This window comes from Sapajus apella, unplaced genomic scaffold, assembly GCF_009761245.1.
Source record: "Sapajus apella isolate SASKATOON/1434 unplaced genomic scaffold, GSC_monkey_1.0 scaffold19, whole genome shotgun sequence".
NCBI lineage: Eukaryota > Metazoa > Chordata > Mammalia > Primates > Cebidae > Sapajus > Sapajus apella.
This window is the reverse complement of record NW_022436959.1, coordinates 7,898,464-7,926,100: the sequence shown is the minus strand read 5'-3', so window position 1 is coordinate 7,926,100 and position 27,637 is coordinate 7,898,464. Positions and strand designations below refer to the sequence as shown.

At 44.3% G+C, this 27,637-nt stretch overlaps 1 protein-coding gene across 3 annotated transcripts in view; it reads left to right on the top strand.

Moving 5' to 3' along the window:
- Positions 1-27,637, top strand: part of CHN2 (chimerin 2) — a 314,557-nt gene that overhangs the window by 191,876 nt on the left and 95,044 nt on the right. For all 3 annotated transcript variants that reach the window (XM_032286670.1, XM_032286669.1, XM_032286668.1), the window contains 3 exons: positions 3,976-4,007; positions 8,707-8,820; positions 10,948-11,233. In XM_032286670.1, the coding sequence (XP_032142561.1) occupies positions 3,976-4,007; positions 8,707-8,820; positions 10,948-11,233 (432 nt within the window). The remainder of the gene's footprint in view (positions 1-3,975; positions 4,008-8,706; positions 8,821-10,947; positions 11,234-27,637) is intronic.

Below are 27,637 nucleotides of genomic sequence, written 5' to 3'. Positions count from 1 at the left end.
ACTCTGAGGTGATGCCAATACTGCTGGACCCCAGGTCACACTCTGAGTAGCAGGGCGCTGAAAGACGAAGGGTGGGCTTCTCTCATAGCTGTGTTCTCCTGATCAGCAGCATGTTTAAACATATAGCGCATTATATTTGTTAATTTCCCTGCCTTTTCCCTGAGGGTTTAGCCCTCAGTATTTGTTTAGGCCAGGAGCCCAGGAGCACTACCAACTCAGGTCCAATTAGATAGGAAGTTTCGAATCTTTGGTAATATCACTGCATTATTTATTTGTATTATAATGCATGCTCAGTATAGAAGGCTAATGAAATTCCTATTCAGCTGTAGACTGTGCACAAATATACCTCCTCATTACTGCATTAAGTGTTAAACCATTAGGTAATTGGTTTTTAAATGTTTTATATTGTGAAAAGATTGTTATTAGATTGTCAGATAATTATTTAGGAGCATTTTAGTAATATTTGGAAAACAGATATTTTTGCATGCTCCGAAAAAGAATTATTTTTTTCTATGTAAAGTAATGGAATATAGGCTCTTGCTGTTTGGAGATTTGCTGCCCTACACATTTTTTAGGAGTGGGTTAGACTCAGATAACAAGAGGTAGCTACATTTACCCTGTGACAGACATTGTGAGAAATCCTGGAAATACGGGAATGATGCATAGGAAATTGCGGCTCCACAGAACAGTTAGGGAAAACATGGCAAATACATATTTAAAACACGGTGAGATAAGTTTTCTAATGAAGATACGTAAAAGGAGCTCCAAGAACACAGCAAAGGATGGGCCTAAGCCTGCCTTCTGTACAGAGGAGACCTTCTGTGAATCCCAGGAATAGCTCACAGCGAATGCCTGGCTGTCTGCGCCAGGCACTGTTGCAAGCATATCACACGTATTTATTCATTAGGTCTTACAACAGCCCCATGAGCAGGTACTTTCATTATCATTCTCATTTTAAACATAAGAAAACTGAGGAGTATAGAAATAGATAACTTGCTTAAATTCCTACAGATCTGGCCTCAAGGCAAGGCAGTTTAAGTCCAGAGCCTGGCCTCTTAACCCACATAATGATCTGCCTCCTTTGAAAGAGAATTCAGGGCCGGGCGCGGTGGCACACGCCTATGATCGCAGCACTTTGGGAGGTTGAGGTGGGTGGATCATGAGGTCAAGAGATTGAGATCATCCTGGCGAACATGGTGAAACCCCGTCTCTACTAAAAATACAAAAATTAGCAGGCTGTGGTGGCACGCACCTGTAATCCCAGCTACTCGGGAGGCTGAGGCGGAAGAATCGCTTGAACCTGGGAGTGGGAGGTTGCAGTGAGCTGAGATCACGCCACTACACTCTAGCCTGGTGACAGAGCAAGACTCCGTCTCAAAAAAAAAAAAAAAAAAAAAAAAGAATTCAGGATCTTAAAATAAGATCACATAAAAATGATGGGCATATCACAGGGCATACAGTTATGGAACTGCAAGTCATTTGGTTTGATGAGTGCAGAGGATGAACGCTGGGCAATGAGGCCATTCGCTGAAAGCATCACACTGGTATAGCCTCACATATGTAGGAGCACCATGTGTGGACTGTGGACAGTAGGGACAAGACTGAACCCATCTCCAGTAGTCACAGTGCTAACAATTTAATTATACTCGAGATGTAACTATAAAGTCATAACATAGATGTTATTTTAACACGTCTGTTTCACGAGCATGGTCCCTTCCCATCAGTCATCTTGGGAAGCTCTGCTTTGATTTCTGCCAAGTTCCCATTGCTCAGAGCATGTTGGGAGTCATATATTAATATCCCATACAATTCAGGGCTCTTCTTTTATTTTCTAGTGGTTTGCATACACAGAAGGTTTCTACCTCATTTGGATCAAACTCGCCTCTGGGCAGAATCTTATTTGGCATCCTTCAAGGCACCCTAAATACAACTTCCCTCTGGAGTTCTATGTTAGATTTCTCCATAAGCATTTCCCTTCTGCTGCAAGTGCAGAACCTCCTGAGCGCCTCATACTTTCCCCTCTGCACCTGCGAGGTCATTACTTCATGCATAGTGGTTGGCCTGAGCATAGAGACCCAGACATCATAAGCATGCTGTATATTTTTATGATGGGTTGATGAACTGAAAGCGATTCGTTATCTTGTTCAGAATCAATTAAACTGAGCATTTATTAACAATTTACCTGCATGTCAAGAGGCAGTAGTAGGCTCTATTACCAGGCCGCTCATCTGGGAAGTTAGATTACCAACTCTTTCTCTTTTAGGGAAATAAGAAGATACAGGAAGGGAATAGGGTTGAGAGCTATACCCAGAGTTTGCAAACTTGCACTATGGTTCAGCCAAAAAGATGGAAATAAAAAATTGGCCTCATATATAGAGAATCACTTTAAATTTTGGAATATTGCCTCTCAATGGAGATTTTGCCATTATATATCATCAGCTTTCATTGGCTTTTTTAGTCCTAAATTTCTTCTCTGGCTTGTTGGTTTTACAGTCACATATGTGTAATAGTAGAAAACTAAAAAAGAACTTAGCAAGCCAAAAGAATGATATAAATGACAAAATATTCAACTCTCATTATAAAGCTTACCAGCCTGTAGAATAATGGCACACATCATTTCTAGAAAGCATATCAGATAACTAGGTGCCTTTTTACACACCTTCTGCTTCTATTAATGATACTATTTAAATCCTCCTTCACAAAGGACACTGAGCAGGCTTTGAACCTTGAAGATTAAGTTATGGATGTCCTGCTTGGTTGAGTAATTTTCAGGTGTAAAATGCACAGAAGAGTGAACACATATTTAGAAGTGTCTAGATGACAAGTTTGGCACCAGCAAGGCTCGTCCTAGGCAGCATTGTGAGTGTGGTCCCCCAAGGCCCAGCTCTGCCCTTCTGATCCTTTTCCCTTGGTTCCTAGTGTCCTGCTACCTACTCAAATCTGCATCCCTTGGAGGATGGAGCTAGGCCAGGACACTGCTCTGTGTTGTGAAATCCTGCCACTGTGTCTGTCCCTGAGCCCTGCTGCAAAAACTGTACATTTGACTCTAGGAATGTGACTCTGGTAGTTGAAATGACTTTGAATAAAATCGCTGCTAAGCTCATAGTCTACAGCAGTCAATCAACATAAACTTGCTGTCATACATATAACCATTCATACAAATCCACAACTTAACGTGCTTTACTATATTTCGAGTGTCCCTGGAGTTAGGTGAGAAGAACAAAAGCTGAACATGAGAATTCATGTTACTTTCTCACCAACTCCAACATCACAACATGAGAATACAAAGCTTTTATGAAAGTAGTTGATCATATATGTGAGAAAAATGTGATAACCTCAAGGCTAAAGCTGTGATTGAAAAACCCTTTCTGGAATGTTTGTGTTTAGTCAAGTCATAAATCTTGTTCTCTCTATCCTGCACCTCTGGTGTCAAATGGATTCCAGCTTGTTAGCCACATGTTGAAAAAACAAGAATGTTAGAATATTGATTTTATGTGGAACGTGATCAAGTTAAGCCTGCTTTATTTTTTAATCCAGGTAGACTCCTTGTTTTAATTATAAATACATAATAAAAACAATTAGGCACGGAGTGAAATAAATGCTTATGTTTTATTCATGACAGAAGTAGTTGTTTTATCCTTCAAGATGAAACCTTCAAATTCCTTAATAATATCCTTGCAAATTCCTTAATACTAAAATAAGCATCGCTTTGTTTTTGTTGAAAATCTCTTCTTGGGTGATTGGGTTTGGGTGGGAAATGAGCCTATTGATGGGAGACATGTGGTGATTCTAGATCATTCCTACCTCATACTGAAATGTGCTAATTAACTCCAGAGCTTCATGGATCTCTGATTTGGAGAATACAATCTGTAACAAAATTCCTACCAGGACCCTAGTTCTGTTTATTTGAGTAGCATTTTAATCTAGCTGATTTGAATTCAAATGCATTATTAATTTTTTTTCTTTTTAATACAGGTGGAAAACAGACCAAAATATTATGGAAGAGAGTATGTATTATACTATTCTTTGTTTTAATAATTTAGTAAGTAGTCATTTCGTGTGCCATTTAAATATTACGAATTTTCTAATATATGGTCACATATGTCTATTGTGCAAGAGTTTAATGATAAGAACAAGTGCAATCAGACTCCTTTGGATTATTTTTTTTATAGCAGTCAGGTGCTTGGTTTTCATTCATGTGGGAGGGAGAGCATCTTGTGCTACATTTCACAACACAAAAGAGCTCTCGAGTGCCTGGCAAGTACTTGAAATGCAAGGCAGCATTTTTCATAAGGGAGGCTCTCTGTTAGTGTTTTATTTCACTTTCCACCTCAACACAATAGAAATGTTTGGGGTGTCCAAGATCATACGTTGTATCTGAGATCCTGACTTTGGTGTACATCAGTGCAGTGATCAGGATAGCCATCCCACCTCCCTGCCATCTCATAAAACCCAAATGGTGATTTCTCTTGGCTGGGGTATATTGGCCAAATTGCCTTCACACTCCCCTTTCCATTTTTCTCTTAATTTCAGCTCTTGTTTCATTTCATTACTGCCCAGCAAATTCGCATGACCGTAAAAATAATTCACAGTCTAAGCCTGTGGTGTGTAGAATACATCACAGAGGGCAGGCAGAACAGTCCAGGGGAGAGGAGATGCGTCAATCACTTTGCTTCCCGAGTCCAACCTGGAGGCGTTGTGAGGCAAAGTCTCTTTTGAGTCTACCTTCCAAGCTCTCCCAGCCAATCCCAAACCTTCCTCTTATTCCCTTCCCCATCAGAGCCTGATCTTCATGATTAATGACCATCGTAGCGGTCCCGGCCCAGTGCACCTTCCTAATTGCCACAGCTGCATTTCAGAACCTTCCTTGTAGTGCCTTTGGAATTTGACCAGCACCTCTGGAATGCCTGCCTGGGTGCCCTTCTCTCCACCCCATGCCCCTGCTGTCTAATCTGTGTTGTAGTATGACTTTTTTTCCTCAATATGCTTATTTGCTTTTTTTCTGGAAGATAGCACAATTAATTTTTTAAAAAGAGAAGAAACTGACAATCTACCATGTACACTTTGGCATGTGAATTCCAAAAGGAACTGTGTATTCTGCAATTTTCTTTTTGCAGAAAAGTTCTGTTGAATAACTTTTTAGCTCTCATATTCCACCCTCAATTCATGTAAAACATATAGTGAGAGGCTTGAGACTAAGGAAGTGTTTTCTTAACCACCAAAAGGAACATCTCGTATTAGGTGGAAATTAGCCTAAAACCTTCCGATTCTGTGTTTCCCTTTATTTTTTTTTTTAATGAAGGGTGTTTTTTCCTTCCACTTAAAAAGTAATACATGCTCCATGCAGGAAATGCACATACACATTTATTCCTAGAAGGAATCATAAACTACTGACAATGGATACCTTTCAGGAGAGAGGAATTTTACTTCTATACTGTTTGCATTTTTAGTTCTTTTGTACCTTCAACTTTTGAAATTGGAATTTTCCGCTATGCACAGGTGTTCATTTCGTTTTTAAAAAGTTAATAAATTATGGCTGGGCACAGCGGTTCACGCCTGTAGTCACAGAACTTTGGGAGGCCAAGGCAGGCAGATTTCTTGTGCTCAGGAGTTTAGGACCAGCCTGGGCAACATGGCAAGACCCTCTATCTTTAAGAAATACAAATATTAGCCAGATATGGTGGCACATGCCTATGATCCCAGCTACTCAGGACCATAGGTGGGAGGTGGAAGGATCACTTGAGCCCAGGAGGCCAAATGCACCATTGCATTCTAGCCTGGGCAACAAACAGAGTGAGATCCTGTATCAAAAAACAAAACTAATAAATTAATACCTGTTAACTTGGAAAAATTAGAAAATAAAGGAAAATAGAAAATGAAAGATACCCATAGTCCCACCATAAAAGAGAATTATTGCTAAACTTTTCCCTTCATCTCTTTCTGGTCTTTGTGCATGCTTGCTTTTTTCTTACAAAGTTGCAATCATACTAATATATTAGATATTATGGATTGGAGATATTTAGACTTTTAAAAACCATGCATACAGGGGATGACAGGCCACAGACTGGGTCTTCAGGTTCACAAAATTGTCATTTTCTTCTTTTGAATGATTGAATTTAACTTAGTTCTTATCACCTTATGTCTGACGTTGTCAATCACTTAAACTTGCCAATTCAAGTGAATTAAAACTTCAGTTCTAGTGTTCAATAGCACAGTAAGATAATTATAGTTAAAACAATTTACTGTATATTCCAAAATAGCTAAGAGATGCTTTTGAGTGTTTCCAACACAAAGAAACAATAAATGCCTGAGAAAATGGGCATCCCCATTATCCTGATTTGATTATTATACATTGTACTTATATATCAAAATATCACGTTTCCCATAAATATGTACAATGATTATGTACCAATTAAAAATAAAAATGGAAAGAGTATGCGTTATCTAAGTCAAGAATTGAAAAGAAAAAAACAAAAGCTGCTTTTGGCTGGGCGCAGTGGCTCACACCTATAACCCCAGCATTTTGGGAGACCAAGGCAGGCGGATCTCCTGAGCTCAGGACTTGGACACTACCCTGGGCAACGTGGTGAAACCCCATCTCTACTAAAATACAAAAAATTAGCTGGGCATGGTGGCGCACGCCTGTAGTCCCAGGGGCTCAGGAGACTGAGGCAGGAGAATCGCTTGAGCCTGGGAGGCAGAGGTTGCAGTGAGCCGAGATCGCGCCACTGCACTCCAACCTGGGCTATGGAGTGAGACTCTCTCATAAACAAACAAACAAAAGAACTTGGCTGCTTTTGAGTTGCCTGCCTTTGTTTAGAGACCCCGCCTTCTCCTGGAGTGACCTGGGGCAGGTCCCTGCGCTCTCCTCTGTGTGTGCCTGTCCTGCTGCTGTTACTCTGGCCCATGAGTTGTGCTTTTGGCACCCCAGCTTTTGTCTTTTCTACTTCCGTGTGGGAATATTATGCAGTGTTGTATGTCCCTCCCACTCTCCCGCTGTACGTCCCTCCCCGCCCCCCATCCACCCCCACACTCACTGCTGCCCCCAGCCCATCCACAAGGCTGCCCCTAGGGCTCTTTACCAGGCCATGTGTCCCACCCTCTCTAACTTGGCTCGGGCCGCACAGGAGGCTACTCCACAAGGTTCCCAGGTCCAGTGGCCTCACCATTAAAGCCCCAACACCTCTGCTCCAGGCCCCAATAAACTGGCCTCCCGGTTCCAATCCGTATCTGCTAGGCAGGACCAATGAGACCCCCTGAGACTGGGCTCTGCCTCAATCCCTCCCACCAGAACCAGGGATGCTGGTCTTTTGGGGAGGAAGGAATGCTCACTGTTATGTCACAGAACGTTCCTCCTCACTCAGAAGAGCATTGCTCCAAGACCTCCAGGCATCAGCTCTTGAGATTTAGAATCAAAATTTGGGAAGCCAGAAAACCTTTTTCTCCCAGGACATCACTGCCGTAGACCTTTACAAACCGATTTTGAAACACAAAGCCACAGGCTGCTTCTGACCTCACTTTCCTTGGACAGAAGCTGCAGCCTGGAAGTCCTGTTTTTTATGGATAGAGGGAGTTAAGAAATAAATATTGTGATAGGCACTTAAAAAAAATGTTATCCTTCTACATTTGTACTCTAACTTAATCTTTGCATTCCTGGGGAAAATACAAAACAACAAGACTTGTCTAGCTGACTTCCCTTTCCTCCTTTTCCTTTCAAGAAAGTAAAGGAGTTTTTCCTCTGTCCAGAAAATTTATTCTCTGATGTAGTTTCCAAAGTTCTCCAAGGTTGGGTAATCCTAGAAAGAGGTATTGCTGCTCTCCCAGAAGCTTGGAGTCCCTTGTCACTGACCTAACTCCCTAACTCAGTGTGCCCCACTTTTCATGAAATACTGATTGATCAAACCTCCAGTCCTGTGAGAGGAGCAGCTATCTTTGCGTAAAGGCAACAGGGAAAGTGGGCTGGTTCCTGACCCAACTCTCAACTCTCCCTCTTCCTCCGTTGAGTCGCTGTCCACTCTCTGGGCCTCAGACAACTGCCTCCACGTCAGAGTGATCATGGGCCAAGCATGCAACCTTCCCAGATACACCACGTTTTCCACATGCATGTTTATCGGTTTTAAAATGGTAGAGAAGATAAATTTGTCTTTAAAAAAGAAAAACAGGTATATTTTTCTAAGATATCCATAAGCTACTGCTCTCAAAATGTAAAGAACCAGAAGAATGTTGATTATAGCTAGCTCTTTCCAGAAAATGAGCCTCTAAAATTAACACCATCTTGCACCTGAAGCAAGCAGGTTGCTAATCGATAAATGTCCACTTGCAATTAGGATAGCACACAGTTCTCTGAGCTGAGAGCTAAATTGGTAATTGCTTTTCTGTTATTTCCCATGGTTTAAAAAAAGCGAGGGCGGTATGTAGCCTGGCGTTTGGTTTCAACTTTCATTTTCAACTTGAGGGCAAAGACAATAGCAGAAAGCCAAGTGGGCTGGGCATGCTTCCTTTGGTTTGGCTGTTTGAATACTTGTGTTTGGTGCCTGTGAGGGGTGGTTTCAAATCACTTGAGATGTGCAGCAGTCACTCCCCTCTTCACCCTGCTGGGTGGGCTGTCGATTCCGGGTGCCCCCCCCCATCCTTTGAAAGCTAGTTCTTTGTGGTCCTTATTCTATATGTGGTCTGTTCAGAGCAACGACGGTCTCGCACCTTCAGGTTTCATGGGATCATCTCCCGGGAGCAGGCGGATGAGCTTCTTGGAGGTGTGGAGGGTGCCTACATCCTTAGAGAAAGCCAGCGGCAACCAGGATGCTACACATTGGCTCTCAGGTGAGGCGCATTTCATTCCTTGTTTTCATTGCTGTACGAGTGGCTTCACTGATATTTGCCCATTTTTAAGAATTGTAGTAGAATACGCATAATGTGAAATTCACCATTTTTCCCATTTTTATTTTATGAGAGGGGGTCCCACCCTCTCACTCAGGCTGCAGTGCAGTGGCACCATCACGGCTCACTGCAGCCTCCGCCTGCCAGGCTCAAGTGCCTCTCACCTTAACCCTCTGAGTAGCTGGGACCACAGGCACACACCACCGTGACTGGCTAGTTTTGTTTGTTTCTTTGTTTGTTTTTTAGAGAAGGGGTCTTGCCATGTTGCCCAGGCTGGTCTTGAACTCCTGGGCTCAAGCCATCTGCCTGTCTCAGCCTCCCAAAGTGCTGGGATTACAGTCATGAACCACTGCACCTCGGCTTTTACCATTCTTAAGTGTAAAATTCAGCGGCATTAAGTACATTCTCAATGTTGTGCAAACATCTCCGAATCCATTTCCAGAACTTTCTCATCATCCCAAACAGACACCCGCTACCATAAACAATCACGGAGTCATTTGATCCTAGAAATTATGAAGGGTATTGTCAGCATCCTCCTGGTTTGTGAAAATCAGAGGGTAATGCTCCCTACTCCTTACTTGGTATCTTCACTTGCTTCTAAAGTGCCCGCAGTAGATCAGAGGCTGCATACATTTCCTCAGCCACAGATGCTATCAGTAGGCGTGGACACTGGGGCTCTGATGATGGACACACAGTAAACTAGGGAACCATCTGGAAAGCTGGTGTTTCTACAGCTGCCTCTGCCTGCACCATCTAGCTGGCCGAGGCTGCAGGGTCTCTGCCTCAGCTCCCAGCAGCCCATGTCAAAGGAAGGGCTCCTTCGCCTGGCCTTGCTCACAAAGGCCTCACAACACCTGCATTTGCACACGGGGTTCTCTCAGTGATTACCTTGTTGACACCCGGAACTTGTGAGGGCAGTCACAACCCTTCAGGCCAACGAGCCAGTAGGACAGGCTCTACTGAGCCTTTACCACAAAATCATAAGTATTAAGCATCACAACACAAGAAAGACAGTGCATTTATGGCACTTTTCCAACCTTGATCAAATATTTTCTGTCATTTAATCCTCACCGCAGCCCTGTACATTTCAGGGAAGGTATCCAGTTTCAGAACCGAATTATCTTCCAAAAGTTCATTTGTGAACTCTTCGTAATTGGAAAGCCCTCTCTCCATAGAGGGAATGGTGTCTGTGGAAGCACTTCCCAGGCCCACAATGATGTGTTCAATGCACCATCTCCATATTATGGCTGTGCAGTGACACTTTCCAAGTTGTAGTATGTCGATCATATATCTTAAATAATGTGATTATGAGGATAAACTTAAACAGCTGTTACATCACGCCTTCTAGGTATGCAGAATGCTTTCCTCTCTTCCTAGCACTTCAACAGCAGAAGCTGGCAGTTCTAGTGGGGAATCAAGCAGGGGCTGTAGATGGAAGGCTGGGGCCCAGAGAGGAGGGACCCTGTAGATTAGATTGTGGGGACCCTAGCAGTGGCTCCAGCAGGGAGTTTAGCACACCTTGTTGCTTCCCTTCCACTGCACCAACTGGGGTGGAAGGCATGGGGTGCTCTGTTGCAGGGGTAGTAAAGATGCGATAACAAGGGGGCATCAGAACCAGGGGCAGAGCATTCCTTGCAGAGGTAATTGCCAGGTATCGGGGAGAGCTGGTTCCCATTAAGTAAATGTATAAGTAACATAGTTGTAAATCAGGCATTACCCTCTGACTGTTACAAATGAGAAGGATGCTAACAATGCCCTTAGTGATTTCTGGGATCAAACGACTCCATGTGATGGCCTGGATTGAAGCCCCACCCCTGCCTCATCCCAGGCATGTAAACCCAGGCAGGAGCCCCCATCTCTTCAAGCATGAATCACCTCCACAGTAAAACAGGCATAACCGCTGTACCATCTCAGAGGGTCTCTGTGATCATCAGGGGGAAGAAAATCACATCAAGGGCTTAGTCCTGTGCCCGGCATACAAGAAGTATTCAAAAAATGTTAGCTGTTGTTATCACTCCACACTGTGCCTATTTCTAACGTGCTTGTAATCCCTCCTTGTCTCGTGGGCAGGTTTGGAAACCAGACCTTAAACTACAGGCTCTTCCACGACGGGAAACACTTCGTGGGCGAGAAGAGGTTTGAGTCGATTCACGATCTGGTGACAGATGGCTTGATAACACTGTACATAGAAACAAAAGCTGCCGAATACATTTCAAAAATGACAACTAACCCCATCTACGAACACATTGGATATGCCACCCTACTCAGAGAAAAAGTATCCAGAAGGCTCAGCAGGTCTAAAAACGAACCAAGGAAAACAAACGTCACACACGAAGAACACACGGCGGTGGAAAAGGTGAGCTACGCGTGAGGAAACAGCCTCTCTCGGTTTAGTCCATGCTGAATCCACAGGCGGGTTAACTAGCGATGCAGTTTGCTGAAATGTTAGAGGAGACCCACCCCCACCCAAAGAACTCTAGAATTTTGGTGCCAAAAGGACCTTAGAAATCTTCTAGCTCAGCCTCCTCATTTTACAGATGAAGCCCAGAAATTTTCGATGATTTGCTCAAATTTATACAGTCAGAGCCAGGGTTTCTACCAACAGTCATTAGTGGGTTTATTTGGAGTTTGAAAGAAAAAAAAAACCCTCCATCAATGTGATGAAACATATTTTCAGTTGCCATTTGAAGTGACACTGGCTCCATCTTTAATTCCACCCAGCCGGCCAGATACGTGGTATTTATATTTGCTTCTCTTAGGACTGGCTGACTGCCCATGATTTACAGATCAGGTCTCCTGAAGGTGGTCTTACCTAGATAACAGGTTTCATTGATGGATATGGGAGCATTTCACTGACAGATACGGGGACTATCTCTCGGAAGCTTAGAACAACAAGCTGTCCTTTGCCCCAGACAAAGTTATTATGTCTCGCCGAGGATTAAAATCTCCTAAGTGGGCAAGTATGCAGGCAGGGGGGATTGTGGCAGGAGGTGGCGGGGGAGATCTGATTTTCCTATCCAGTAAGTAGCTGTTTGAAAGCCACCACCAGAGTTTGCTAGCAGATTTTTGGGATGTGCCCCTTGAGGGACCATCTGCTTTGCCTGGTCCTATCTGTTTCCTACTGAAAGAAAGTGACAGCCAGCCACGCCACTCAGCCCCTGTGGAGTCTGTGCTGAGCCCAGCTTCTTAGGCTGGGACAGAGAGAAATAAGCAGATAGGAGGTGCAGTCCCATCATACTGCTCCTTCCAGAGGTCGCTGATCCTGGTTAAACCGGAACGGGCTTCCTGTCAGCCAGAGTCAGTGGGAAGCAAAGGAGCCTGGAGCTGATGGATTTGGCACTGGCGTTGGCAGAGGGGCTTCATCAGAAAGCCCTGAGATGGGAGGAGGGTGAGTGGCACCATGGTTCCGCTGGCAGAGACAGGGATGATCTCAATTGATTTGCTGATTGAGCTTCAGATCCTAGGAGCACCTTCTACAGAACCACATCAGTGCAGCAGCTGGGCCCATGAAAACATAATTTGCCAGTTTCTTTTCATAACTCCAGTGTCTCCAAAGCACCTGTTTATTCTTTTCCAAATAATTGATTTGGGAAATTGTGGGGTTTCTGATTGTTTACATTTTAACAAAAGAGGGCTAGGACTGGAGTCCCAACTTTCAGAGTTTGTTCCGGTCCACACAAAAGCCATTCCTTTGTCTGTTTGCAAAATCTGTTCCAAAGTAATTTAGAATAGAAAATGTGAAAGCCGACCTTCCCGGCCATGACAAATCGGAAGATGAATTGTAAAATAAATCTCTGAAGCAGTGTTTATATTTCTGAATCAGAGAGCAAAGCCACCAAAAGGGCAATCTGTTACTAACAGCAGGCTGCACACCAGAACATCTCAAGGAAAAGGGGTGAGCAGGGGGAGCGTCTCTTCGGTGGAGGGCTGAGTTGAGATCCTTGGTATTGAAAATGTTATTACTAGATCCTTGACCTCCCCTGAGAGGGAAGTTTGGTCAACAAAACTGATATTTCTGGACAATATTCCTACCAGGAAACTTGTACATCCAAATATGCCATCTTCTGCAGATATTTTTGTATTTATTTGTCAAAAATAAATTGTGGAGGAAATTAATAATCCAATTAATAATCACTTTGAATGAGCCACCCAATACACATTGGCCTTTTGGGGAAAAGGTAAATCAAGAAAATATTGCAGGGAGATACCCAAATTCTCTGAGCAGTTTGATGGACAGGTGTCGGTGGTGTGGATTTTCTTGGACACTAATGATGTGACATTTGGTTGTCCCAAGGGGTGCTGTGGGCACTGGACCTGGTCACTTGCTGGGAGATACTGATTTTGTTAGTAGGTTTGTTAAGTTACTTGGTAGGAATCCATCCGTTTCTCTCTGACCTGTATTGACAAGTGGAATTATTCAAAGTCTCAGCCTTGCCAGAGATTCTGTTTCCCTTAAGGGCAGGTCAGTGGACCGTTGCCATGGAGTCAGTGACTAGAAAAGAGGGACCGGAAATTCTAGTGGCTTCACTGAGAAGAGTGGGGGTCTGGGGAGTGGTTACCTGTTTACTTTGGTAAGGGCGCATCTTAAAGGTTTTAATGAGTGAGATGAGCTGGTGTCCTGATATTTCTCAACTCCAGACACATCAGCATTTCAGTTGCTGGAGTACTTAAATTTCGTTTTCCTGTTTGTTTTATTGATCATTTCTAAGTGAATCCAGAGAGACGATGTTACCTGCATATCCAAGAATACTAACACAGTATTAATTGGCAAAAATAGATTACCTGCCCCTCAGATTTGGGTGGTTTCCAGATTTCTTTCCAGTCGTGATTGTTAGCAGTAAACTTGATTTTAATAACTGTAGACGAGATGGGAGGTAGTGAGGAAGCCAAAAAAAAAAAAAAAAAAGTTGTGATGGTTAGCCAGTAGTGATCTGTCTCCCCACTGATTCGTTATTTAGATGGTTTAAAAACATTCTGCTCTATATGGGCCACTATTCAGTGCATTTAATTAAAGTGGTCATGTCCAGTGTCATTTCTTCTATGAAACGCATTTCAGAACTTATTCCATAGATAGATTATCTACTGACCTTCACCCACGGCACTGTGGCAACAAAGGAATAACACTAGATTTCACATTTCGTGTTAAACACATATGTGAATAATTTCCCATTGTATCCTCGGAACCACTTTGTCAGGTCCGTAGGGCAGGAATCACCACCCCCACTTTATTGAAAGGCTCGCCGTGGCAGGGTGAGGAATGAGACCCAGGCTTCCTGATTCGACATTCAGAGAGCTTCTTAAACGGGCCAAGCAGTTGTGCCTCAGTGGCAGGGTGAGGATTGAGGGCCTGGCTTCCTGATTCGACGTTCAGAGCTTCTTAAATCGGCCGAGCAGTTGTGTCGCGTTCCGTGCCCCCTGCCCTTAGTGCTTTCAGTGAACACGCTTGGTTTTGGCCGTCCTGAGGCAAGTGAGCTGAAAGTTATCAGTATTTACATGATCTGATTTCAGAAACACGTATTTTCAGTATTTACATGATCTGTTTCTGAAACCTGCTATGACTAGCTATAATAACTAGCATTTTCTTATAAAGTATACCCTATGAATCCAATACATATGACAACAATGTTTTTGACGGCACATTTTTATTAAATAAATATGGTTTGTCGTATTAAATTGCATCTGTGTTTTAGTGGGGGAAAATCATCCATGCCCTTGACATAATGAAAGCGCATTTAAGAATATGTATTATACCAGTTTATTCATTTCACTAATCATTGTAGCAGCAAAAATTAGAAAATGACCTTAATGTCCATCAATTTAAAACTGTTTAAATGAATTATGGTATGTCCACGTTGAGGACTATCACACAGCCCCAGGAAAAGAATAAGAACCTCATATGGGCTGATAGGGAACGGTCACCTGGAATCGTTATATGGAAGTGTCTGGCAGTGTGGTGTATAGAGTATGGTATTATTTGAGTAAACCAGTAGAAAAAAAATTTTATTTTAAAATTTGAATTTTTATTTATTGATTATTTTTAAAGACAGGATCTCGCTTTAGTGTCCAGGCTGGTCTCAAACTCGTGGGCTCAGGCAGTGCTCCCACCTCAGCCTCCCAAGTAGCTGGGATCACAGGCATGAGCCACTGCATCCAGCCAAAAAAAACCCTTTTGCGTGAATTTCTTTCATGCAAATTCATAAAATATCCCTTGAAGGATGCGAGAACTAGTATCACTGTGAGGAGGGGAGATGGGTGTCTGAGGGGTACAGTGTGGGAAGGAGAATGTTCCCCGCTGCTCGTTCATGCTCTTGGAATTTTGAACCGTGATGGATGCAATGCCCTATTTAAAAATTTAGATAGGAGAAAATAATGTGCTGTGTCTTAAATTCACATACGTTAAAGCAAACCCTGAATAAACAAACATTCTCTGCATGGGGTGTTTAGCGCGCGTGCACGCGCGCACACACACACACTCACACTCACACAGTAGTTCCAACAGCACCCAGGCTGTTTCTTCCAAGCTCTGAACACACACACACACACTCTCGAACCAGTTCCAACACTTTGCACCGAGGCTGTTTCTTCCCAGCTCAATCCCATGCTGATAGAACACTTTCATTTCCCTGGGGGGTCTTTAACAAAGAGCCTGTGTTTAGCAGAGTTTTACTGAAGGTTGGAGCTGGGATAGGGTATGGTAGCACAGGGCACACAGCACCGAATAGAGCGCAATGTGTCTGCCCCTGGCAGTGGATTAGCTGCTGCTTCCTTCCTTCCTGGCAATGCCTTCCCCCGATGCACAAACCCCTCAGCCATGCCCTTCGGGACCCTCCCCAGCTCTCCTCCCATTAACCAGCACACCATCACCACACCTTCTGTCAAACTGCTGCCAGGCCAACTCCCAAACCTGAGGGCAGGCACTAAAGCCCTCTGTGGCTTCTACTTTCTTCCTGTAAAACCAAGGAGAGTTACCTTTCCTGGACCGGTGGTCTTCCAGCCTCACTGGGCTGTCCTCCTTTACAGATGAACCGTTTCAGCGAAGAACAACCTCCCCCTCCTTTCCTAGCCACAATTATTTTTTCTTTCTAAAATATTTTCTTCCTTTCCAGCTTCCCATCTTTATTTCCACAGCGGCTCTTTCATTGGTTATTTCACTGTTTCCGCCATGCAATCGCTGTCCTGTCCTGGTATCTTTGCCTAGAAATAATATTACATTTCCCCTCAATGTGCTCGACCAGAGTCCGTGGCCAGGCCAGGGAGTGAATGTCCAGCCCTTGCTTACCGACAGAGGTCTTCGTACAAGGTTGAGCCTGTCCTGAGTGCTTGGGTCTCCCCAGTGCCAAGCTCGCATCTCACTGCTGGTGTCCCCGTGGCAACTTACTGCTCATCAGAGTCTTGTTGTTGCCGTAATTCTGGAAAAGCTCCTGTTTGCTTTTTCTGCAGGACAGAGTTCAGATTCCTCAGCAGGATATTTGCAGCCTGTCTAAGCCTGGACCCTTTGCGAAAGCAGAGCCTGAGACTGGGGTTTGGTATAGATGGGGAATTTGGAAACGCTTCCCAGGAAGAGGAGTAGAGGCTGGGCAGGTGAATAGAGGAGGAGAGGCTGCTGTAGGCATGTGTGCAGCTGGTCCCCTTCTCAGGAGCTAGGTAGAACTGCTCCTAAGAGGAACTGAAGAGGAAGTTTAATCCATCACCTCCTGTCCCCTCTTGGTTGAGGGGTGCCTGTGAGCTGTTACGTTCCCCTCAGTTTGAGGCCATGCATGCTGGAGATCTAGAGGGTGCCGTGGCCATCCCTGGCAGCCTGTGGAGTCCGGTGCAGCCGTCCTTTCCTCCTATTGAATAGAACCCGCCAGGCTCTGCCTCCCCTCACAGCCGCCCTGGCGTGCTGCACATCATCTTTATGAGAGTCTAGCAGCCTGTGTCCAAGGTCATTCTTGAGATCAGTGGTTGTCAAAGCATGGCCCTCAGGAACCAGCAGCATCAGCATCACCTGGGAGACTTCTTAGAAATGCACGTTCCTGGGAGCCGCTGTGTGGGGGACTCTGGGGTGGCCCCCCGCCAATGTGTGTTTTAAGCCTCAAGCTGTTCCAATTCCCACTTGCATTTCAAAATTGATGGTTTCTGTCTCTCTCTTCCCCTAGAGGTGGATCAGTGGAGGCAGAGGCTACTCCTCAGCCTACTTCCTAATTCTAAAGCCTCGCACATCACTCCGTGAGGCAAGCACTGGTTGAATGAACAGTGGGTGGGTAACTTTTAAAATGTAACACATTGCCCCAAATCCACCCTAAGGAACAGTGTATCTCAAATTCATGAAGAGGGTGCCTCAGCATCTCCCACGCCTTCTCCCAGCAGGGGCTCCTTCCTTCAGTGGGCTAAGATCTGGCTACAAACTCCTTCTAGCATCAGGAGCAGCAGGAGTCTGGAGGAGCAGGGGCACCCTGGAGACCGTCTCATTCAACCCTTCTGTTTTGCAGGACAGGAAACTGAGGCAGCTGACTCAATAGCATAGAAAGTATTTCAGTGACACCAAGAAGGCTTGGATAGAAAAGGATGTTTTTTAGCAGCTATCTTAGAGTTAAGATTGTTGAAGACTTTTTATGGGTTGAGATGCGCAACTGTGCCACTGTGGAGGGGGTCTTGGTTCTAGGGGTGGAGAGGCTTGGTGACTTCACTCAGGACAGTAGATTCAGACATGGTGTTGCCCATTGCCCTTCACCAAGCAATGGTGTGCATTCATTTGCCAAAGAAAGAGCCTGAACTATTAACGCAGAAAGCATGTGGAGCTGGAAAAGATTGCTTGCATTATGGGGTCTAAAAAACCTGTAGATTTTCTCTGCAGGAGGTTCCTTGGAAATAACATGTAACTGACATATCCAGTCCTTTCTTGGGATTCAAGGGTAAATGAAGATGAGCATTAACTTAGCTATTATAGTAGGTGACAGGTACCGTGATGATGCTGATCGGCCATCTTCCTGCTCTTACATGCACAGTCATAAAATGCGGTGGGATAGGACGCAGTGAGAATGGATTTAACTTAGCTTTCATCCCTCATGAGACCGGTTTTTGCCTAGCATTGTTTTCAATCAGAATTCCCTGACGATGTGGGATTTATCACTTAGTCCGAGCAATTGCTGATTTGGTTGGCTTGGTGGTTCTCAAACTGGCTACAGGTAGGACTGACGCTGGGAGCTTTTTAAAAATGCCCATGGCTGGACGCGGTGGCTCATGCCTGTAGTCCAGCACTTTGGGTGGCCAAGGCTGGTGGATCACTTGAGGTTAGGAGTTCAAGACAAGCCTGGCCAACATGATGAAACACGGTCTCTACTAAAAATGCAAAAAAAAAAAAAAAAAAAAAAAAAAAAAAATTAGCCGGGCACGGTAGCACATGCCTGTAATCCCCGATACTTGGGAGGCTGAAGCAGGAGAATCATCCAAACTCAGAAGGTGGAGGTGGTAGTGAGCCCAAATCACACCACTGGACTCTAGCCTGGATGACAGCTGAGACTGTCTCAAAAAAATAAAATTTAAAAAATATATTTAAAATGCCCATGTTCAGCCCCACTTGGCTATGGAATCAAAGTCTTCACTGTAAAATTCACCTGCCTGTTCTCCAGGTGATTGTCCGGTGCAGCCAGGGGTTGAGAACCTGGGTTAGTGGAAGGGGAGACAGGAGAGTAAAGGCGATGAGATGTTTGGGGAATATTTTCTTTTAAGGACACCTGTCCCACTTCTTCCCATGCCACTTATATTCCTGAGGCTCTTTGGTGTCCTGAACTAGACCCTAGACTTCTTCCTCTCCTTCTGTGTAACACATGAAAAGACCTCTGGGAAAGCATTCTTCACACAGCTAAACAACGGTGGTTACAGTTACTTGTGCTGGTTCAGGGTTTGGCTTTGCTCCCTTTTCATGGCTTCCTTCCCCAGATTATAGCGTGAAATATAAATGACGGGAAACAATTAACTGAAGTGGTATTAAATGATTTAATGAAGGAGCAAGGAAAAGTTAGTCCCTTTCTTAGGGGTCATCTAGTGGTTACTTTGGGTGGATATATTATCAGATAGCATCACTTTTTATCAGTTCCTCAATATCAGTGTCTTCAAAGAGGAACAGAAGAGGAAAGTCATCCTAATACATTCAGCGTTTGGAGGTATACGATGGGCCAAACGCCAAACCCTCTTTACTTGTCCCCATCCAAAATCTCTCTAGGAAACAGCTAATTTAGATTCACAGCCCCTGAGAAAGTATTTTCTAGGCAAGTAGTGCCATCTTGTGGTTAAAAGAAGAGTTACATGCTGATGACACAAAAGACCAAACCTAAACAGATGTGAAAGTGATGTCCCAAGAACAAATTTTTCAGCAATGAACCCACTGAGTCATCCCTCTTTCCTCAAGTTTTATAGCACAGATCAGACTGCACAATGGCTTGGGGTGTCTGTTCTGTGGCCTGTGCGACTTCTCTGCATAAGCACGTGGGCAGCTCTGTGGGCCTAGGACTTGTAAAAATCATCCCAGGAATCTAATTCTAGTCCAGAAGTGCCCAACATTCTTGGCTTCAGGACCCCTCTATATTCTTTAAAGTCACTGAGGATCCCAAAGAGCTTCTGTTTATCTGGGTTCAATCTTGATATTTACTGTATTAGAAAGTAATACAGGCCGGGCGTGGTGACTCATACCTGTAATCCCAGCACTTTGCGAGGCCGAGGCTGGCAGATCACCTGAGGTCAGGAGTTTGAGACCAACCTGACCAATGTGGTAAAACTCCATATCTACTAAAAATACAAAATTAGCCGGGCATGGTGGCACATGCCTGTAATCCCAGCTGCTCGGGAGGCCGAGGCAGGAAAATCACTTGAACGCAGGAGATGGAGGCTGCAGTGAACCAATATTGCATCATTGCACTCACTCCAGCCTGGACAAAAGAAAAAAAAAAGCAGAAAATTCAAAAATATTTATTAATTCTTTCAACATAAAAGTAATAAACCCATTATGTGTTAGTATGAATAACATATTTTTGTGAAAAATAACAGTTTTCCAAATAAAGAAAAAAGCGATAAGAATATTGGCATTGTTTTTACTTTTCTGTAAATCTCTTTAGTGTCTGGCTTAAAAGAAGACAGCTGGCTTCTCACATCTGCTCCTGTATTCAACCTGGGATATATTGTTTTATTTGAATTATAGGAAGAAGCTCTGGCCTCACACAGATGTGTAATTGGAAAAAAGGAATGTTCTTATAGCCTTTTCAGGTGAATGTGGGTTTTAAATATGTACTAGACCACAATGCAACAAGTGGTGGTTTCTTAAAAATTAGTTGCAATGTCATTCTCTGAAGGCAATCACTGTAATAAAATCAGTTGTGACATTATGGACTCTCTGAAGAGACCTTGGGGTCTCCCAAACACTGGTGGACCACACTTTGATAAAGAGCCAAACTTTTCAAGATGTTTATATTTTCACATCTCCGGAAAGGTGTTTAAGGAATTATCCCACCACTTTTATGACTTTTGACTGCAGGAGGTAAATGGTGCTGTCCCTGGGACTGCTGTCCACCTAGGGGGACTGTGCAGGCCACGAGGAGCTGTTCCTCTGGATCTGACCCACCCAGTGTCCACCCTGAGCTTGACCTCCAAGCTCTTCCCAGTGGCTGTCACTAGGCGGTGGGGAGACAACAGGCTGAGTCTATATGAGCTTTCATTTTAGGGATCTCTCTCGGGTTGTTGAATTTTTTGAATTTTATCGAGGCTTTTTAATCGTGGGACTTTTACATAATTTATTCTGGAAGATAATTTTTATGATGTTTAAGTCAGGGTAGTCTCTTATTTATATTGTAGCTTGGCTTAATTGTAGGATCAGTGTTGGTAGATTTAGGGTGATTACTTTTATTTTTGAGGTGAAACTGATGGGCTGTTTTTGTCTTTTTAGTAATTGTATGGTGGTTTTTGGCTGTGAATAAAATGTTAATGTTTGTATATTAGTCTAGGTGGGATGTATGTTAAAAAGATGAACGACAATAACTTGGGTATGTATTTATGGTTCTCTTGATTAAAGCGTTTTTTAATTAAATAGGTTCGTAGTGGGAAATGGAGAGTGTATTTACATTACATCTGCGGGCCATCTATCGGCACTTCGTTTTTAATTAGTAAGTGGTGAAGTAGAAACACTTGTTTGAGGAGCCTTAGCCCCTGGGCTAAATTGGGTATTGTGTCAAGTATGGGACCGTGAGATTATACCTGACATTTTCGATGTTTTTTTTTTTTTTTTTGACTAGGGGAGTTTGTCTCTTTTGCATTTTTGTATTTGAAGAAACTGGAGGGAAAAAGTTATAGGAGCTGATGGAACAGCTGAAGGAGAGAGTTATTATTTTAGACCTTTGTAAGGGGAGAAAAAGTTGAAAGTGAGATATAGTAAAAGTTGAATTTTTGATTTATAAGTTTGAGAAGTTTTAAAAGAATGACTGCCACATATAATGCTCTAGTTATTTAAAATATTATCTAAAACTTTAAAAACACAGACTTTCCTCCTCAATTCCCTAAACCCTCCCTCCCTTACTCTCTAGCCACATTAAAAATTCCACACTTCTACTTTTTATTAAAACAAATTTGTAAAAGCTTGTCCTCCCATCTTCTCATTTTAATCAAATCCCATAAACCTTTCTCTCTGTCTAAACACCTGTGTATCACCATTTAACATCAACTACACACCAAGCACCCAAGCCTAAATTTCAACTTCAACACAAGCGTAGGGCCTGTGTCATCTGGAAACAGCTTTGCAGGTAATTCTGATATATGTGCCCAATGAGGAGCTGTTGACTGGGTCTCTCTTCCTTGTACAGAGGAAAGACCAGGGCTCAAAGCTCAAACATTGAACAAGAAGGGTTGGGAGGAGGAGACACAACTTTAGCAGAGCCCATTATTTTTCCTTCTCTGGCCTCGTCCCGGGTATCACCCTCTTTCTTACCTCTCCTGGGCTTCTCCAGCTACCATCTTTGTGTGTTTCATCAGGATGCATCCGTCTCCCCACTCCACCCCCATAGTGAGTAGCTGTCATTTTTTGCCACCCAGAGCCACCTCAGTTTAGTTGCTTCCGGCAGAGTCATATCCGCCCACTGATCCCGGAGCTGGATTTGTGATTGAAGGCCAAGCCGAAGGACCTCATGTCCCTGGCCAGGGTGGATGGTTCAAGAATGGCCATGTGGTCAAGTCAGAGGCGGTGAAACACAGCAGACTTCTACTGTGAGTTCCAGGAGGCAAGCCTTGCACCTGCTTTCTGCTTGGCTCAGTTAGACAAGAAGTAGAGACTGGGCTGCTGAAGCCTTCCCACCAGCCCACAGAGCCTGAGAATGGAGCCTGGAGAAAGCAGGGCCTGCAGAGGAGGAGAGAGAAGCTGAGTCCTGAGGCCTGATCTGAGCCTCTCCTGGAGCCACCCTTCTGCCCAACCCCCTCTCTGAACGTTCCAGTTCTGCTGGCAGCTCATTTCTACCTTGCCTTTGCGCTGGGTAAGTGGCTGTTGGTGCTGCATCTAAGTCGGCAGCTGTCTTCATCCCCAGAAGAACTAGAACCCACCCGTCAGCTCCCTGCCACCCTCTGCTGTCCTTCATTCCCACTCACCTTACTTGTCACCATTATTGAGAAAGCTTAGCTATTCAAGTTCAGGTTCATTTTCATTTTAATCCAATAATCCACCTACCCTTCTTTAAAATGGTAGTGTTAGATCAGAAAAGGGGACCTCTAGTGTTTGCTGACATGAGTAGGAATGTGGCATCCTGCTTACCAGGCATACATGGGAAATAACCCAGAAGCCACTGTTTTGAAATGGAGTCTCGCTCTGTCACCAGCCTGGAGTGCAGTGGCACAATGTCAGCTCACTGCAACCTCCGCCTCTGGGGTTCAAGTGATTCTCCTGGCTCAGCCTCGCAAGTAGCTAGGAATACAGGTGCACGCCACCATGCCCAGCTAATTTTTGTATTTTTAGTGGAGATGGGGTTTCACCATGTTGGCCAGGATGGTCTCGATCTCTTGACCTCGTGATCCGCACGCCTCGTTCTCCCAAAGTGCTGGATTACAGGCTTGAGCCACTGCGCCTGGCCCCTGAAGAGTCTTAATGAACTCTGGTAAGCCATATTCTTAGCAACTTGTGATATTTCCAGGAAATTTTTTTAACAGAATGGGATGAAATACGGCCCCCTTTGCAGCATTGGATGTGGCCCTCGAGAGTGCTCTCTTGGAAGGGGAACCTCGCAGATCATTGGTACAACAGATGAACAGTTGGGAACCTGCAGACCCTGAAGAAGGAAAGGGCAAAGTTCCATTTGTAGTCTCTCAAAATTAAAGGCTTGGCCTATAAGAATTTGTAGGGGCGGGTGGGCCGGGTCCTGGGGGAAAGAGGAATGATTTTGTTCGGGGAGTAATTCCCATTGCTATGAATGGAAATGATACATTGTATCATTTTCTGGAAATGTCAGGGATCCATCGGTTTGTTTCCATGGCCTCTGGACCAGGCTACAGAACCGGCATTACTCATTTTTCAGTAAAAACATGTCTGGCCAGGTCTTATGATGATAGTTTATAAATGTCCCTGTTGGTTTTCTCTCTCCTTATACACAATCATTTTGAAGTTTCTGGAAAGTTAATATTTCACTTTGTTCCTAAGTCCCCATTTATGAATTTAATAAAGTCCAAGCATCAGAAGAGGAAGTTAAAGTTTACACAGGTAACTTTGGTTTTTCTCAGGTGACTCAGTGGTTTAAAAAATTATTTAAGAAGTTGCCAGGCACGACGGCTCACGCCTGTGATCCCAGCACTTTGGGAGGACGAGGCGGGCAGATCACCTGAGGTCAGGCATTTGAGACCAACCTGACCAACATGGAGAAACCCTCGTCTCTACTAAAAAGTACAAAACATTAGCAGGGTGTGGTGGCGCATGCCTATAATCCCAACTCCTTGGGAGGCTGAGCCAGGAGAATCGCTTGAACCCGGGAGGCAGAAGTTGTGGTGAGCCAAGATCGCCTCATTGAACTCCAACCTAGGCGACAGGAGTAAAACTCCATCTCACAAAACAAAACAAACAAAAAGTCAAATCACTGTCATTTGCAAGAGACGCTTTAATACCCAAGTTGAGAGTAAGAAATAACACACAGGACAATGGACAATACATGTCCCAATGCATTTCTAACAGAGTAAAAGCACATGTATAAGCTTATATTTTACCACAGTACATATAAATTCCATGTAAAACAATTCATGATATAAAGGACTTTTATTATGTTTAATCCCAAATGATTTTAGGGAAGTTAATCATTACTCCACCCAGAAAGAACATTACATGTATTAAGCATGTCCTTGTTTTTAATCTATCAGAAACTACATTATTTCCTTCTGCTTCATGACAGCACTTTGATTTATAGTTCCTCCTCTTTTCCAGCAAAAAAGCAAGAAACACGGGGCTTAGGAAAGCCAGGCGATTTGTTCAGGGTTGTGGAACTTGTGACTTGCAGGCCCTGTCACGAAGGCGCAGTTGCTGGAAGGTGGCTCGTCTGGCTTTGAACAGGCCGTGCTCTCCACTGGACACATTGACTAAGTGAGCAGATTTGCTGTGTGTCTAATTTGAAAGCTTCTCATCAAAGTGTCGTATTAGAAATCATTTTCCTCTTCCCAGTATAGGTACTCAGTGTCTCTCTGTAGCTTGACTCCGTCTTCTGCTCTGGAATGGTTTGTTCTTGAAGAAATAGGTGTGGCTGAGGAAATTCCTCAAGAAGAGACGTGTTCATGATACACATCCCTGCCTCCGTGATTTCTAAGAGAACCATCTCTGTGCATTGTAAGCCTTGAGCTATAGGAATTTAGGAAGGATTGGGCAATACCGTAAAACTCTGTATACCTTTACTATATCACAAGGTGATGAGTCTGAAATGCGAGTCTTCAGACAAAAGTGTGCGTCCCGCTTCTTCCAATCACGATGGAGTCGGTTGAGATGAAAGGAAACTGAAACTGATGTTACCCTCCTGAAGGTGAGGAAGGGATGCCTGACCTGGTTCTCTCTCAGTGTAGCTTTGCAACACCGCCGAACCCTGGGATTATAAAATGATATACATGGATAGTTTAATGCATTGGATGTTTTTTCCCCTGCAGTAAGTTCAGTGCAAAAATCAACCTGCTCACAAGGAAAGGAAGAAGTGCTAGCACGCACAGGGTACTGACCACACACCAGGTGCTACAAGGGTGGCTTCCAGTGTATCACCTCCTTCTGTCCTTACAGTGGCTGTTAGAGTTGGGAATTGGAGTGGTGGAAGTAACTTCTTCATGACCACCCAGGGAGCAGGGGAGCTGGAATCCTGCCCCCAGCTGCCCTTGCTTGAAAGAAAGCCTCAAGAGCTCCTGGTCCCCCAGAATGACCCCTACCCTCCACCCCAGTGGCCTGCAAGGCCTTTTCTGATGCTGTCACCCTGTCACCCGGCACACATGCGCACATCGCTTCACCTCAGCTATTCACTCTTCCTGGCTGTGTCCTAGAGGCTGGCAAAACAGAGCAATTCAAGTTTTCTGATCCCAACAGCAAGTGCAATGCCTCTCAGCCTTTACACAGCATCTTCCAGTTCTTTGCAATGTTCCTCCCCCTTGTCTTCCCCGGGTCCCTGTCCTGACTTGGAGAGCTCCCACCATGCTTCGTAGACCAAGCCCAGGCAGATCCTTCCCTGCAGCCTTCCCTGACCTATGCAAGCCTGCCTTGGTCATACCTTCAGTTGGCTGCTGCTTTGTAGCTTAGATACAGTTCTCATTGCACTGAGCACACCTCACTGGCGGGTTCATTCATTAATTCATTCATGCTTAACTATTAATAATTAAGAAGAATAACAATTAAATATTCATTGAGCCCCTAATCTGTGCCAAGCACAATGCTGGCCAGTTGCACTTACAACCACCAGCTCAGGATGGGCCAGTGACACAGGTACAGTAAGTCAGCCCCAGGGTCTTTGCTGGAAGCATTAAGACAGAAGTGAACTCTTTCCACCTGGGCTTGCTAAGTCACAGAACATAAACACTGAGCGAGAGGGGCCACCCAACCGGCACTTGGGGAGTCAGACATCAGAGAATGAGGCCATGGAAGAAAGCCCTTGGTAGAGTGGAGAATGTGTCAAACCGAGAGCTTCGTTCTAGAGAGGCCCATGTGGGGAGTTCCCACCTTGGTTTTCTGTGCTGGTACATTTCTCTTTCTCTTTGTTCTATGCTATTTTGGGTGAAGTTTCTATTTCCTGTAGCCAGAAGAGCCCTAATGGAGTCCTACAAAACAGGCAAACAATAAAATCGTCCACGCCTGGCAGAGAAGGTCTTTCTGAGGAAGGGAGCAGCTGGGCCAGCTTCAGGGCACAGTTGGCAGAGGGGAAGGCTCCAAGGAGGGAGATGACCAGGTTGGAGAGGGGAGGCTGGAGATGGGCAGGCTTGGGAAGGGCCACATAATGTGTCTCCAGAGCGTGGACCTTATGCCCAAATGGCTTAAGGACCTGCCAGCAGTGTGATTTTTAGAAGGCTACACTGGTGGCAGGGTGGAAGAATGACTGGAGATTATAGATACTGGGGCTCAGGGAGGTTAAGGCAGTACCATTGAGACATCTGCATTTTTGCTTTCAAAACCCAGTTGCTGTAGGCAAATTTTCCTTTTTTTTTTTTTCTTTTTCTTTTGAGATGGAGTCTTGCTCTGTTGCTCAGGCTGGAGTGCAGTGGTATGATCTTCGCTCGCTGCAACTTCTGCCCCCCAGGTTCAAGCGATTCTCCTGCCTCAGTCTCCGGAGTACCTGAGATTACAGGCACATGCTACCACACCCCACTCATTTTTGTATTTTTAGTAGAGATGGGGTTTCACCATGTTGGTCAGGCTGGTGTCAAACTCCTGATCTGCCTCCCAAAGTCCTGGGATTACAGGCATGAGCCACCACTGTGCACAGCCTGCCTTTTCTATTTTTAAATGATGACACTATTACCAAAGCTAATTTTGTCTTAGTCTTGTAAATTTTGAAGGCCTAAGTCGGTTAGATTGCTTTTCATAAGTTTTACTGGGTTTGGGGAGAGGAGTGGAAGAAAACAGGAAGCCCATTATTCCACGGGGGTGGGTGGTGGATAGATGGGGCCACACAGAGCTGGGTTAACCTACAGGGCTTCTGTGTTCAAGACACAGCATTCCATTCTCCAAAGCCTTCTGCCATTTTCTTTAAACATAGACTTGGAATAAGTGTTTGTTGAATGAATTAATGTGTTTGCATTCCTTCTTCATTTCGCCTTCTACCTGCAAAGACAGAACCTTTCTTAGAAAAGCTGTGGACTTTAAATATTATCTATGTTGAATTTGATAATAAAATAAAAAATACTCATTAGGCTGGACTTCACAAATCCTGACCTTTAATATCTATGAAAAAGTTACCCACTAATTAAATAGTTTCAAGGGTATTGAAATGGAAATGTTATTACTTAGGAGAGCAAAGGTTTTCTTCCAACTCGGTGAGAGTATACAGCTTAAAATAAGGTGGAAAAGGGCAGCAGTGTTTAGGCTGCTAATCATGTTGGCTCAAGACCAGTAGTTCTCAAATTTTAGCATCCATGAGAATCCTGTGGAAGGTGTGTTAGGACACAGTTCCAGGTCCTCTCCCATCTAGTACAGCATGTGTGACCAGCAGCCCAGCTTCCCAGGAGAGGCTGATGTTGCTGGGTGTTAGGACACAGTTCCAGGTCCTCTCCCGTCTAGTACAGCATGTGTGACCAGCAGCCCAGCTTCCCA